At 38.8% G+C, this 13,776-nt stretch overlaps 1 protein-coding gene across 4 annotated transcripts in view; it reads right to left on the bottom strand.

The window, feature by feature from the left end:
- Positions 1 to 386: 386 nt before the first annotated feature.
- asxl1 (ASXL transcriptional regulator 1) overlaps positions 387 to 13,776 on the bottom strand; it is a 109,912-nt gene continuing 96,522 nt past the window's right edge. For all 4 annotated transcript variants that reach the window (XM_068048367.1, XM_068048364.1, XM_068048365.1 and 1 more), the window contains 4 exons: positions 12,884 to 12,980; positions 11,418 to 11,523; positions 7,251 to 8,001; positions 387 to 4,765 (listed from right to left, as the gene is read on the bottom strand). In XM_068048367.1, the coding sequence (XP_067904468.1) occupies positions 1,439 to 4,765; positions 7,251 to 8,001; positions 11,418 to 11,523; positions 12,884 to 12,980 (4,281 nt within the window). In that variant the 3' untranslated portion in view covers positions 387 to 1,438. The remainder of the gene's footprint in view (positions 4,766 to 7,250; positions 8,002 to 11,417; positions 11,524 to 12,883; positions 12,981 to 13,776) is intronic.

Below are 13,776 nucleotides of genomic sequence, written 5' to 3'. Positions count from 1 at the left end.
AATTCTTCCTGCCTTTGCAGTACTTAAGCAGAGTGGCAAATGCGCTGCGATGAATCTGTTCTGCTATTATCTAACAGCATTACGTAACTCGCAGATGAGCCAATTTGGGTGGGGTGAGCGGGGTGGTGGTGGAAGGAGAAAAGCTTTTCTTGAGAGTGTAACTAAAGATGGCACAAGCTCATTTCTTTCTGTCCAATAAGTAACCAGAGAAATGTCCAGTCCCGCAGCGAAATACAAGCAGCTTTGTTAGTCACATTTTAGTAGAGATGAGAAGCCACGACTCATTAACGCAAAAATAAAATGTTTTAATATTTCAAATGGATAAAATTTGCAGATTGAAAAGGATCAAAGAGCTTAGCAAATTTCTATGAACAAAGTACTGCATCGCAATATAATGAATGCATTTTATTCAATTTACTACACAACTTCTCAATACTGTGTAAAGGTGTAAATAAAAATACAGCATAATACAGACAGAAGTCACCCACGCATCAAAGACCAATAAATCCCAAGCATATACTCAGTCAATACAACAGCATTAAGATAGACAAATAGAAAGGAGAAAGACTTGTTGGCTGGAGATTAATGTACCCTGAGAATGAGTTTGTAAAGCCACTTATAAATAAATTTATATTTGCAGAATGTCTTTGGTAAACAGGAAATGAGACTCAGGCCAAACAATGAAGTAAAAGACTTTCTGCTCCATTGTTCTTAGCAATTATAGATGGAAAAAAACAAACCACTTCATTTAAGGCCACCTAATAAGCTTGCATCATTGCTAACACTGTGTTCATAGGTTGTATTCTACCATTTTAAATACTGTGGAAGCAAGCAAAACAAAACTTAAAAGATACTGTCAGTAATACATTGGAAGCACCAATTACTGTACTCTCCATTTCAATCTTTCTGAAGAGCATCATCAGCAACATGCAAAGCAGACTAATGTAAGAGACGATATGTACTTTAACATTGCAAAAGAAAACTGAACACTGCTTTACATTAGGGCATGAACAAATAGCAAGAACTCAACATGCTTAATCATGTGGTCAGGTTTACAGTATTAACATGTTGCTTTAGGTTTTACAAACTAAATCAGTGCATAGAGCATTATTATGGAGTTGACAACTTCATCTTTACACATTTCTGGTAAGAAAAGACATTATCAGCAAGAAATCAGAGGATTTTCAACAGATAGGTCCCTCATGATTTGCAGTCCCATAATGGTTCATTATGAACTGCTAACATACACTTCCTAATGGTTTTGCATGCAGTTTATCTGCCCTTCCATTTATGTACAGCAGCCAGACCAGACTCAAAAAAGGCAAAATTATACACAATGATACACAATTTTGATTCAAATATGTTGCACTTTCACCATGCTATAATAATCCACATAATAGTGGTCCAGATTAGTAATTTCTTCACAACAGTTCTTTTACTATCTCACGACAAGACATGATACACAAAGCTTAGATGGGCCTATGCAATCATCATGGCAAAATGCTCCACATCCTTTGCACATGATCATGGCCTTTAGCCTGCAAGAACATTTAAAAGTCATTTCATTGACACTGCTGCTTTCAGCAAACATCTGAGCAGGAACTGCAGAATTATGATTCCCAAAGTTTGTCTTCTGACTCAGTGACATCATACTTCCAGCAAGGGATGCTGGAAAGTTACCCATAGAGAGTTCTGAAACTGATGTGTTAGTGATATGACTAAATCCTGTGGTACTGAAAGAAAGTTTAGGAAGCTTGCCATATATCTGTTGCTGAATACTGAGCTGGGAATTGATGAGAGAATGTTCCGATGAATGCTGAAATTGTAGACCAGTCTCTTTCATAACTTTTCCAATACTGCAGTCCATCTTTATTGGTCCAACATATAATTTGTCTTTGGAATCAAATGGAATGTATGTACCATCATTTATACCAATGATGTCTTGATTTTGGTTAATTCCCCTACATGTGGGAATATTTTCAGATTTGATGACTTTAAAACTTTCTTGCAGTTTAGGAAGCCAATCCCTTCTTACATTTGGCATATTCTCCATTCCAATTAAATTCCTTTCTGAAGTTTGGGCAATGGTTGGCACGTGCTCAATAACAGAACCCTTTGACTGAATCTTAATTACTTCTGTTGCTCTACAGCTTCCATCATTTTGCACAACTACAGTGTTATGCAAATAACCATGGCTAACCTTTTGCCTCCCTGGCATTCCACTGCAAGCCTTTGCTATTACTGAACCAAAAATAGTGTTCTGACTCTCCAAACTTTTACAAAAGGTTGGTGTGCTTGGAATGTAATAGCCAGACACAGTAGAGCTACTGATTTGCTTTAATGTTTCAGGCATGCTTCTCATTACAGGATTTTTCGAATTGGGACTTTGAGTGTTTCCAGAGGAGATATTCATAAGTTCTTTGCTACTATCCTCAAAACTGCAAGTAGCCTGCATTAGCTTTTGTGTTGCTGCCCCAGACACTTCAACAGGCCTAGAAAGAATTGGTGTTCTATTTAGTTGCTCTTGTAAAACTGGACCTTCACCTAGACTTTTACAATCTCTGTCCAAGATCATCTGAGATTGCATATAATGCTTACTGGACTGCAATACAGTTGATTTCATCTGTTCAAGTCGTTTTTGAGACAAATCTCTGAAATCACCTGACAATATTTTATGTAAATGATAATCAGCTAATTTGATTCCACTGTGTACTCCACTTATTAGACTTTTGATACCGGTTGTTTGTGCAACATGATCAATAGTCGACTGACTGAAATTTCTTTCCTGCTTAGCTTGAAGGCTCTCAGAAGGCATTGGAGGTGGAACAAGCAGTTTAGTTATCTCCAATTTGGTACCAGAATGAGATTGTGGCAAAACCTTCTCTAAAGGAAGGCTTCCCTGAAGTAACTGTGTGACCAGGGGGTTATTGACTTCAATTGATGACAGTGGTCGATTAAAATTCCCAACCCTTTTCGGCCCCTCAACACTTGGATGTAGCAAAGAGTCAGTCTGATTTACATTATACAGTGTTTCAGGCTTGTGGTTCTGGCACTCATTTGGTCTTTCATCCTTTGGCAGCTGATTCTCCTCGGACAACTGTGACTGTTTGTGTTGATCACGATTATCAGTCCCTTTGCAGTCATCAGGACTTGCTACAATTACACCACTCTCAGAACAAACAGGGGCTCTCTCATCTTTAAATATTCTTTCATTTGTGAGTCGTACACAACTTTCATCAGACAGCTGGTTACTTATTTCAGTCTTGTAATACAAGCCATTCTTAATATCACTTCCACCGTTTTGTTGCCTTTTGCTGGTTAGCTGGTCAAAGGCATTCTTTAACACAGCAACTTCAGATTCTATCGACTGGTGCCGACCATCTGCCATTGCCTGCTCTTGTTTTATAAGATGTTCTTTCACATGTTCATCTGTGTCAACAGAAGCAGAACAGTCAAAATGCTTTTCCAGCTTCTCAGATTCAAGAGAAAGCTTTTGTGCTAATGAATGGCTGGGATCTTTATTAGAGCATGTTGACACTATTACAGATGTCATTTGCTTCTCTGCAAGATGTGGTTCATTTGACATCTCCAGCAACGTGCTAGTTTCTAACTGATTACATATATTTAATTCAACACAGTCACCCTCCTTTTCCACATGTGACTGCAAAGTTGGAGAACAAGTTACTTTATGCATCAATGGAGATCCAATTTCCTCTACCGTGCATCTATTACCCTCTTGCTCACAAGAGTCAGTTTCTGGAAATTCAACTGATAGTTGGGTTGACAAAACATCTGTAGTGTTTGCTCTACTTTCAATGACATTACTTGGTAATGAATCACATGCTGTAGTTTTCACCCCCGCAACAGGGATGCCCATAGTGTTAAAGACTGCAGCATTCCTGGTTTCTGTAATTACTGTTCCAGAGAAACTATAGTTTTGAAGAGATTCTTCAATGCAGGTTGCTTTATCTTTTAGACCAGACATCTGGGTTTGATCACAGGGTACATGCATGGGATTGTCAGTCTCAGAAAATGAAAGGATTACAGTTTCACATTTAACATTTTTGCTAGATTCTATACAAATATTCTCTCTGCCTGGAGGCAGCTCCAGTGTTTCGGGGGGTGCATCATCTTGAAGAACTGCAGTTTCACTACTGTCAATCTGTCCATCAGAAACCACTGCGTCACTCAGTTGAGAAACAGTAACTTGGTTGCATTCTTGCACATCCACCAATAAATCTGGTGATTTACTACTAATTATAGTGTAACTGGCATCACCTTCCAATTCAGTTTGCTGGATATCATCTGCCATCATCAACTTACTTTGTTGTGTTGTGTCAATTAGATTGCTTTCCACACATTCCTCAATTATAACACCTTGCTTAACACTATTCTCTCTATCACCGGATTTTTCTGGTTCATCTGTTGCGCAGGTTTGGAATAGCTGTGCTCTATACTGATGTTTTGCCGTAGTTTGTTCATGAGCTTCTGTTTTTCCGTTGGTCTGTTCGGGGGAATCTGTGCCCCCTGATCCATTACCACTACTACCCCTTCCCCCTCCTTCCACTGTAACATTGGCAGCCGCAGCTGCTGCAGCCTCCCTTTGTGCCCTGGCTTGCTGAGCACGGGCTTTGATATCTGCAAGTGTTCTGGCACCTGTCCTTTCTCGACTGACTGTTCCAGCTGTAGTGACGATCCTGGGGCATATTTGATAGGTTGGCTGCCCTTTGACAACCCATGGAGGTTTGATTCTTGAGAGTTGAATCTGGAAGCAAAATAACTCAAATTTAATATGAATGCTTTTGTGAAATAGGATCTGCAACAAACTCAGCAACTAGTTATACTTGTGCAACATTTTGGGATAGAGATTAGATTGTAGAGACATGGATCCTTCTGCAAATGCTCAATTTCAAAACAGTAATATAGTAAAACCAAATTGGAAAACTACAAATAGGAATCTAAAATATATAACAGAAAATACTGGCATTACATAACAGGTCAGTCAATCTGTAAAGAAAAGGCAGGTTATGACCTTCAAAACAAGCAGTCACATTTATGCCCAAACAAAACTACCATTGGCAAGCTGCAATTTAATATCACTGTACATTCCTACAGTTTACACTCCTTTGTTCTCTCCAAGCTGTAACAGTTTACCAATAGAACGTATATTCATTGAAAATCAGGAAGTTAAAAAAGACTTACTGTTCTAAATAAATAAAACAGTACATTCCAGATTACTGTAAAAGCAGCTTACAGATAGCAGGAGCTTGCACTTACGTAGCACCTTCTCAGATCCTTCGGATTTCCAAAGCATTTCAATGGACTTAAGAGTAGTTATTGTTATGATAGAAAACAAGAATTTCAACCCAAGGTCTCTCCAACAGCACATTAATGACCACTGATTCTGATTTTCTTTTAAAAAGGTGCTGTGCACAGAGGAAAGAATGTTGGTCAGGACACCCGGAGAAAACTCTGCTCTTCTGTATCATGGAATCTTTTAGGTCTACTTGAACCGACAAAATAAGCAACAAGGTTTCTGCTGAACATCTTATCTAAAAGACAGCACTTTCTCAGTACGACAAAGCAATGTCAGCCTAGACTGTGTACTCAAGTCCACAGTTGGGCTTGAACCCACAACATTCTAATTCAGAGGCATAGAGTCAGTGTCATTTACAGCACAGAAGGCGGCCATTCAGCCAGAGTACATGCCGGCTCTCCACAAACCTATGCTGTCAGTCCCACTCCCCAGCTCAATCCCCATAGCCCTGCAAGTCTATTTCTTGCAGGTGGCCATCCAACTTCCTCATGAAGTCATTGATCATCTCCGCTTCCACCACCTTCGTGGGTGAGTTCCAAGTCATTACCACGGCCTGCATAAAAAAGTGCTTCCTCATATTCTCCCTGCATCTTTTGCCCAAAACTTTCAATATGTCCCCTAGTCCTTGTACCATTTGGTAATGGGAACAGTTTTTCCTTGTCCAACTTATCCAAGCCTCTCATACTTTTGTACAGTTCTATTAAATCTCCCCTCAATCTCTTTTGTTCCAAGGAAAACAAACCTAGCTTTTCCAACCTAACCTTGTAAGCAAGTGTGCATCAATTGAAGTAAGCTGCTGTATTAGTCTTACAGCAATCATGCAAATTTTAAGATCTTTGATTTAGAAAGCTCAAGACATTCCTCATAAAAACCTGAATTATCTAATAGGTTTTAGTAATTAACAAAAATGTCTTTCCTTTCAATTAAAAAAAAAAAATGATGAGTTTTCAACCTAGAACCAGTAGATTTGTTCATCTGGGACCAAGCACTTGAAGCATTCTCTCAAGTATTATGTAATTTTCAATGTGAGCAGACTTATCAGTATGTTATTTCTATTGCTCAATACGAATGAAAGTGTTTTCTGCAAAGACAGTATTGTTTTCCATTGGTAGCTGACAATTTCTTTGAGGTTAGGGATGTGACCCCATGAGGGTATTAATAATTACAGGGAATTCCCTCACAAAAAGTCAATTATTCAACTAGATTTACTTGTACATGCACTGTTCACATGTAAAAGGTCAAGTGTATAACTTGTAAGTGTAAACTTGCCAATGCAAGATAGCTAATGACCGTCAAGATCTAAACAGTGTTACTCTAGGTTGTAGTTGCAATTTCACAGCAAAAGGACTTCTCATAATTCAGTATGAGCTGGTACTAAACTGATAATCTAACCTGGGGCACAAGAATAGCAGATGTGGCAAAATGAAATAAAAATTTTACCTGGCACCTAACTTGTACTATACCTCATCCGGGACCAGCGAGTACAAAACTTTTCAACGGTCACTTTGAGGGGCACAAATTCACCAATAATTCAAGACAAAAACAGACTTCAGTTCAGTTAACAGTGCCAGAAAGTGATTTTTTTTTTTTTAAAAAAGCATCTCTGACATCAGTTACTACAGATGAGTGTTTTTGGAACAACCAATATTGGAAAGAAGAAACTTTTAGGATCACAGCGTAAAGAGGATAGTACACTTTAAAAGGAAATGACTAATTGAGCTTCGATTTTGCATAGGGAAAGAAGGAGAAGAATGCATTTTTTCACAAGCAAGGTTCGTGGACCATGTCATTTCCTATACTAAACTTTAACACCAGAAAAACAAAGCAACTTTGCTACTGTCCCAAATTGCTTTACATCTCCATCTAAGAACAGTGAAATTGAAACTAAAATTTGCTTTTCAAATAACAATTCAACATTTTTAAATGTACATACCCTAATAGGCGGCACCTTTGGCTCTTCTTTTGTAGGATGTTCTTTTTCTGTCCGAAAGCTATCAATTGTGGTCCGAAAGGACTGATGATCTTCAAGACGTGGCTTCTTCTCAGGGCCAGAGGCCGAGGCACTGTGCTCAGAAGACTTTCTCTTTTGGTCTTTGGACTCTCCAGAATTGTGCTCTAACTCACTTTTCAGAACAGCACTCCTTATAGTAAGACAGGTGATCTGATCCTTGGAAATTCCAGCAGGTTGCATATCAGTCAATTCCAAATGCCCATCAGATTTGGTATGTTCTTGAGATTGTATTCCTGCAGGTCTTTCTGTAAGCAATATAGGTTTGGAGTTTAAGGCAGATTTATTTGGAAGAATTTCTTCTAGCAGTCCAGGTCTAGCTTCATTATTAATTAAACTAAGTGGATCTTCATCTGAACAGCTAACAGCCTGAAACACCTTGGCCTCATGATTGTGCTGTTTCTGGCTCCTGGTATCTTGAGAAGATACCGTGCATGAAACTGTTTTATCACTTTGTTCAGGAAGTTCAGCCTTTGCTTCCTTAATAAGACTCCGCTTCACTCTACATTTGAGGTCCACCTTTGAACTTCTAGTACATTTCCTTAGTCTCTCATCCTGCTTTTTAAGCGGACTTTGCTGCTTAGATGGTCCTGCTAATACAGGTGAACTGGCTTCATTTTCTATTTCCACTTGTACTGATGTCTGCTGTTCTGATTCTTCTTTAGACAAGCCCAGTCTGTCAACATAACCAAAACAAATATACTCAGACATACTGGATTGCATTGTACAGCAATATATTACAATGTTCAAGTTCAATTTTCCTTACTAAGGTTTTATGCTCAGTTTGGATTCCATCAATCTGATTGAATTCCATCTGCACTACCTCGATCCAGAAAGGAGAGAATTTCTGCAGTTGAAGCCAAGTCTATTATATGCATTTGTGAATATGGTGGGACAGGAGGCAAGGATTCAGTAGAAAATGGGACTTTTTAAACAATAATCATTTTTAATCCATTTATAAAAGATGGCTGGACTGAAAAGTTAGGCAGAAAAAAATTTCAAATCAATAGACATTGGTAGACAGTGTAGCTCACAATTTGCAAAATGGGTAGACGATGTACTTTTAGGTGCACAAATTGTCTTAGCAGAAATACTTACATCATTGGCACAAAGTTATACTCTGGAATTCGTGCTAAATTTACTTTGTGTGGCATGAAGCTGCATTAAAAATAGGACTTCATCAATTTGGAAGAAGAGTAGGGAGTTCTGACTCTGGACCATACTAGGACAAGAATAACAGGAGTCAGAACCACCCACAAAAACCAATCATGTTGTAGTGGAGTGAAATTGGCATCCCTACTCTCATGCCTGGCCTCCCGCCCTAGGTTAGCAAATAAATTTAAATCTCTGCTGCTGTTTGAAATGTGCACACATGAGGGGCAAGAGACAAATGTCAATTTGGAACTATCAACTTTGCAAAGTTACCTTCCTAATATAAAGCCCAGCGTGATGGGAACTTGAATCAGAGAGCAGTACATGACTTTAAGCATCACATCTTAAAAATTGAAGGAATATGAAATACTTTGTGTTTAAAAAAATCTAAGCCAGAAAGTGGAATTCAATTCACCAATAACTGATGCTTCAAGTACAACTGAAAGGTGCATGAAGTCTGCTTAAAAGGAGTCTATATCACAAGAGTGTAGAAGTCAGCATGGGTTGCTGTGTGAACGCTGTTCATGACTTATGCAATAAACAAGAAAATTTGCAAAGTTTGACCGAATAGCGCAAATTAGCTAACTGGAATCCATTTTGCACAGCAAAAAACGATGAAGCGGACATTTCAGATCCCCGCAACCAATTATCTGATCTGTACTCCCACCAAATGAAGCTCCGTTTTGGGAGTGCAGCCACACAACACTTACCCCTATTGTGCAAGAAGTGGTTAGGTCCATTGAAATTGTTATCTTATAAAAGATATGTTACAGAAATATCTATTAACATACTGAAGCAAAATTCACAAATCAGTACGCGCATTGAAATGATGCCATTTGGAATATTTTTTTTAAAAATATGACTAGTCACTTCTAGGAGGGGTAATCTACCTTTCTTCTTTGGTTGTCACTCTACACACCATCTATAATTCAGCCGCAATACTAATTCAGAGAGGTGGGATGACTGGCATACCTGAAATCAAGGGAAGTTCAAGTTGTGTTCATCTTTCTTAATAGATTGGTAGATTTAAGCATTAATGTCTAAATGAAGTACTACAGATTGTTCCATAGCAGCTGCTCTGCAGAAATCTTCATAAAGCCCTTACACAAAGTCAACCCAGGTAATAGCTACCCCCAGTCGTTAAGCAGTTGTCAGCTTGGTTTTTTGTTCAACTGCATAAATCACAAGTCATTTTTTGGACAAAGTGTGGGGTTACTATCTGATTAACTATTGCAAGCACCCACAAGGAATAAAATCCTTTTGATAACATTTGCAAACCCAAGAGAATCCTGAGTTTTTAAAATCTCAGCAAATGACAGGCTGCATTCTCAGTAGGCGATAACACAGCAACAACTTGCATTCATACAGTGCCTTTAAATGCCGCAAAATGTCCCACAGCACTCGAGTGTGATACAAAAGAAGTTAATTAAGGGAGATATGCATACAAGTCTGCATGAGACTCAAAAGAACCTCATCTAAATGTTTTCATCCTCTGGAAAACTGTCTCATGGGTTACCTCAATAGATGATCTATCAAATAGAGGGTGCAGATGTACAGCCATCAGCATCAGACCTCAAGGTGAAAGGGTAGGCTTGTACTTAATACAGACAACACCTGCCTATTCCTTAACGCTTAAAGACACAAACTTCCTCCACTTGTCCATTTATACAGACATGAAAATATTTGTTTCATATCAACAGCTGCTTAAAAAATCATTTTTCAAAAAGCATTCTAAAAATTTTGCCCATTGTAGGAAATGCATTAAGAGTGCAATTATTGGCAAGCAAGAACTAAAATCGTTGGTCGAGGGCTGAAGACAGTGCATAACAATACGAAGTCATGCTCACTTGCAATGCACCATAGGAGGGGTTTTAATATAGCTACAAGTACCCAAACAATTATGCATATGGGGTGCAAAAATGGCACGATTGAATCTCTGGACATACACATAATTTTTTGTTTTGTGAAACCAGACTAGTGAAGATTTATTACTGCTACTGTAGTTATACTCTTTTGATTATAACTTCTTGATGAATATTCCTCCAGAGGGTTATTTGATGTAAACGCAAAGTAGAAAGTGAAGTGGAAGAACAGCCATGCGTGCCTCAAGAAAGAACTTGCATTTATATAGAGTCTTTCACAACCTCAGGCTACCAAGTAGCTTTACAGCTAATGAAACTCTTTTGAAATGAAGTCACCATTGTAATGCAGGAAACACGGCAGCCAATTTTTGCACAGCAAGAAACTACAAATTTCAATCAGATATCGACCTGATCATCAGTTTAGTGACATTGGTTGAGGGATAAATATTGGCTAGGATACAGGGAGAACTCTCATTCTTCACCAGATGGTGTCTTGGGGGCATCTTTTACTTTCACCTGATGGGGCAAATGAGCCTCAGTTTCAGGTCAAAAAACAGCACTTTAGACAGTGCAGAGATCCCTCCTTTACAATGTGCACGTACAACAAAGTATTTTTTTTTTATTTAGAGATACTGCACTGAAACAGGCCCTTCGGCCCACCGAGTCGGTGTCGACCAACAACCACCCATTTATACTAATCCTACATTAATCCCACATTCCCTACCACATCCCCACCATTCTCCTACCACCTACCTACACTAGGGGCAATTTACAATGGCCAATTTACCTATCAACCTGCAAGTCTTTGGCTGTGGGAGGAAACCGGAGCACCTGGCGGAAACCCACAGTCACAGGGAGAACTTGCAAACTCCACACAGGCAGTACCCAGAACTAAACCCGGGTCACTGGAGCTGTTGAGGCTGCAGTGCTAACCACTGCGCCACTGTGCTGCCCCAAAAAAGTTTTCTTCAAATTCTGAAACCGACCTATTAGTAATTAAATTTCAGAAACTAATTTTTACATCTTCATGTACATTGGCAAACTGTCTGGATATATTTGGTAAGAGAGTTGTGCTTACTTCTGCCCATAATAATCTTCAAAGAAATTCTCTTTCCACAGCTCCACTTTTTTCTCTTTCTCCATTTCTTGACGCAGCCGAAGTTGCATTTCAGGTGTAAACTCACCTACACAAGGTTAAAACCACAGACATTACAAGTTTCAAATGCAAAACATCCAAGAAATATTCAGAGGTTGAAACTGGGCAAAAAGATCACCAACGGGTGCTTATAGAAAACCTAATCTTATGCCACAGATTTACAACCATTATTGCCAGATTGTGAAATCTTGGTCTCTGCTCTATCGTACAGGATAGAAGCTGCGCAGAGCCCACCTGTTTGCTTTAGGAGAAGGGTAAGCAAGAGGAGGGGAAAAAAAATAGGGAAGCTATCACTCACAGCGATTTTCATACAATCTACCAGTTATAAAAACACTGCAGTGACCTGGATATGCGTCTTCAGCCTGCCCCATCAGCCATGGATAGGGTAGATTGAGGGGGGAAAAAAAACAGTAACAGGGGGTCTTAGTCTCAAAGCAGCACACCCCTACATTATGCCACTGAGTGAATGCCTGGCCTATTTTCAGGCAGGACTCATGCCCAAGATTGGGAGAGAGATTGCTCAAGCATTTCACTTAGGACCTTTAGAGTGAGCGAAAATAGGAAACTTCCATCCCATGCATGGGCTAAAGTCCAGTTATTGACTTATTAAAAAAACCTCATCATGTTGTAAAATTGTTGTTTTGGAAAGTATTGTGGAAAGTAAACATAAATCAAAATTTTAACAAAATGTGCTCAAAAATTCATCAATTGTAATTAAATAAAATTATAAATGCATTTAAATCATTTGTTCTGATACTCATTTTCTAATCTCAATTTTGGGTGCTTGGAACTTGAAAGTAAGATAGCACATTACTCCTCTGTCTCTCCCACTCCCCCTTCCCCCACTGATGTCAAATGCTTAAGATTTGTGACATGAATAGCGATATGAACAGTACTGTCTTGAGATGCTCACATGGCAGAAGATCCAAGAAATGCAATCTGGGATGCACATGGACGTAACAAAGTGAACAAATTTATGTTGGAACTGAGCATACACAAAAACATGGCTCACATTTTAAAAAGGAAAATACTGTTAACTTGTGGAATTGAAGTTTAAAACTTGCATCTTGTTATTAGAGAATATTCCACCACCCCCCACCACTCTGTTGGTCTGAGAGATCTTTAGAAACTGACTTAATCTAATGCTGTTAGAAGAAAGAGAAAATAGGAGAAAACAGCAAAACGAAAACAAGCCGTTTACTTGCTTCCAAGAGTCAAAGAATTTACAGCACATATGGAGGCCATTAAACTCATCATACCTCTGGTGGCAATTCTACAACTGGATCTTCTGGAGGAGGACCAAAAACAAAGCGCTGTTTTAAAATGAGTTATGGAATCAGCTAAAACAAAAACAATCAAGGTGCAACTTTTACGAGCAGGCTCCATACCTTCCGCTAATCGTTCCTTCCATCCCTGAGCTGCAGAGGTGAAGAACTCATTATTTAGAGCTGAACTGCTGAGCCGCATTATACCATCAGTACCAACCTAGAAGAGTAAAAGGAAACAATTTCACTTTGTCAGTACACAAGTTGGGATTTTCATCCAAATACTAAAAACCCCAAAATGAAACAAGCTTTCAAATCTACAAAAAACTCCTTCAGGCACTACGTTTATTAGCTTAGAACATATTAATACAGCATGAACAGATAATCCAAAGTCCTATTAGTAATGTGTGTTAAAGGTTTTAACGGTCACTATCAATTTAAAAACCATCAGAATCAGTCCAAGTTTTGGATGAAATATAAAACTTCAGCAAGTGCAACTTTAATGGTGCAAGATTGCTTACTGCCCTTCCACAAGGTGCATAAAATTCAGATGCAGCTTTGAATTTTTAAATCACAACTTTTGGCTCCTTCCCTCAAAGCAAGTGGAAAAGTATGCATGGAACCTCCCACCACTGCTTGTTAAAATAGACTCGAAACACATATTACAATTTTGTTTATCATGCACAATATGGTCCAGAAAATTTAGCCAATTAGTAGTTGAACTTTAAAAGACCAACAAGGTTCCAGATTTAACTCCTAGTTTGTGCAGAGTTAACTGAACTTAGAGGCTGGTGACAGGGTGTTACAACTAATCTTTAGCAGTTTTGGAGCAATGGTGGAAAAACAGCCGGGTTAATTGCTTAACTAAAAGCAAAATACTGCAGATGCTGGAAATCAGAAATACAAACAAGAAATGCTGGAAATACTCAGCAGGTCTGGCAGCATCTGTGGAGAAAGAAGCAGAGTTAACACTTCAGGTCAGTGACCCTTCATCATAAATGTTCTCTCTCCACAGA

This window comes from Heterodontus francisci, chromosome 16, assembly GCF_036365525.1.
Source record: "Heterodontus francisci isolate sHetFra1 chromosome 16, sHetFra1.hap1, whole genome shotgun sequence".
Lineage (NCBI taxonomy): Eukaryota > Metazoa > Chordata > Chondrichthyes > Heterodontiformes > Heterodontidae > Heterodontus > Heterodontus francisci.
This window is presented reverse-complemented; position numbering and strand designations above follow the sequence as displayed.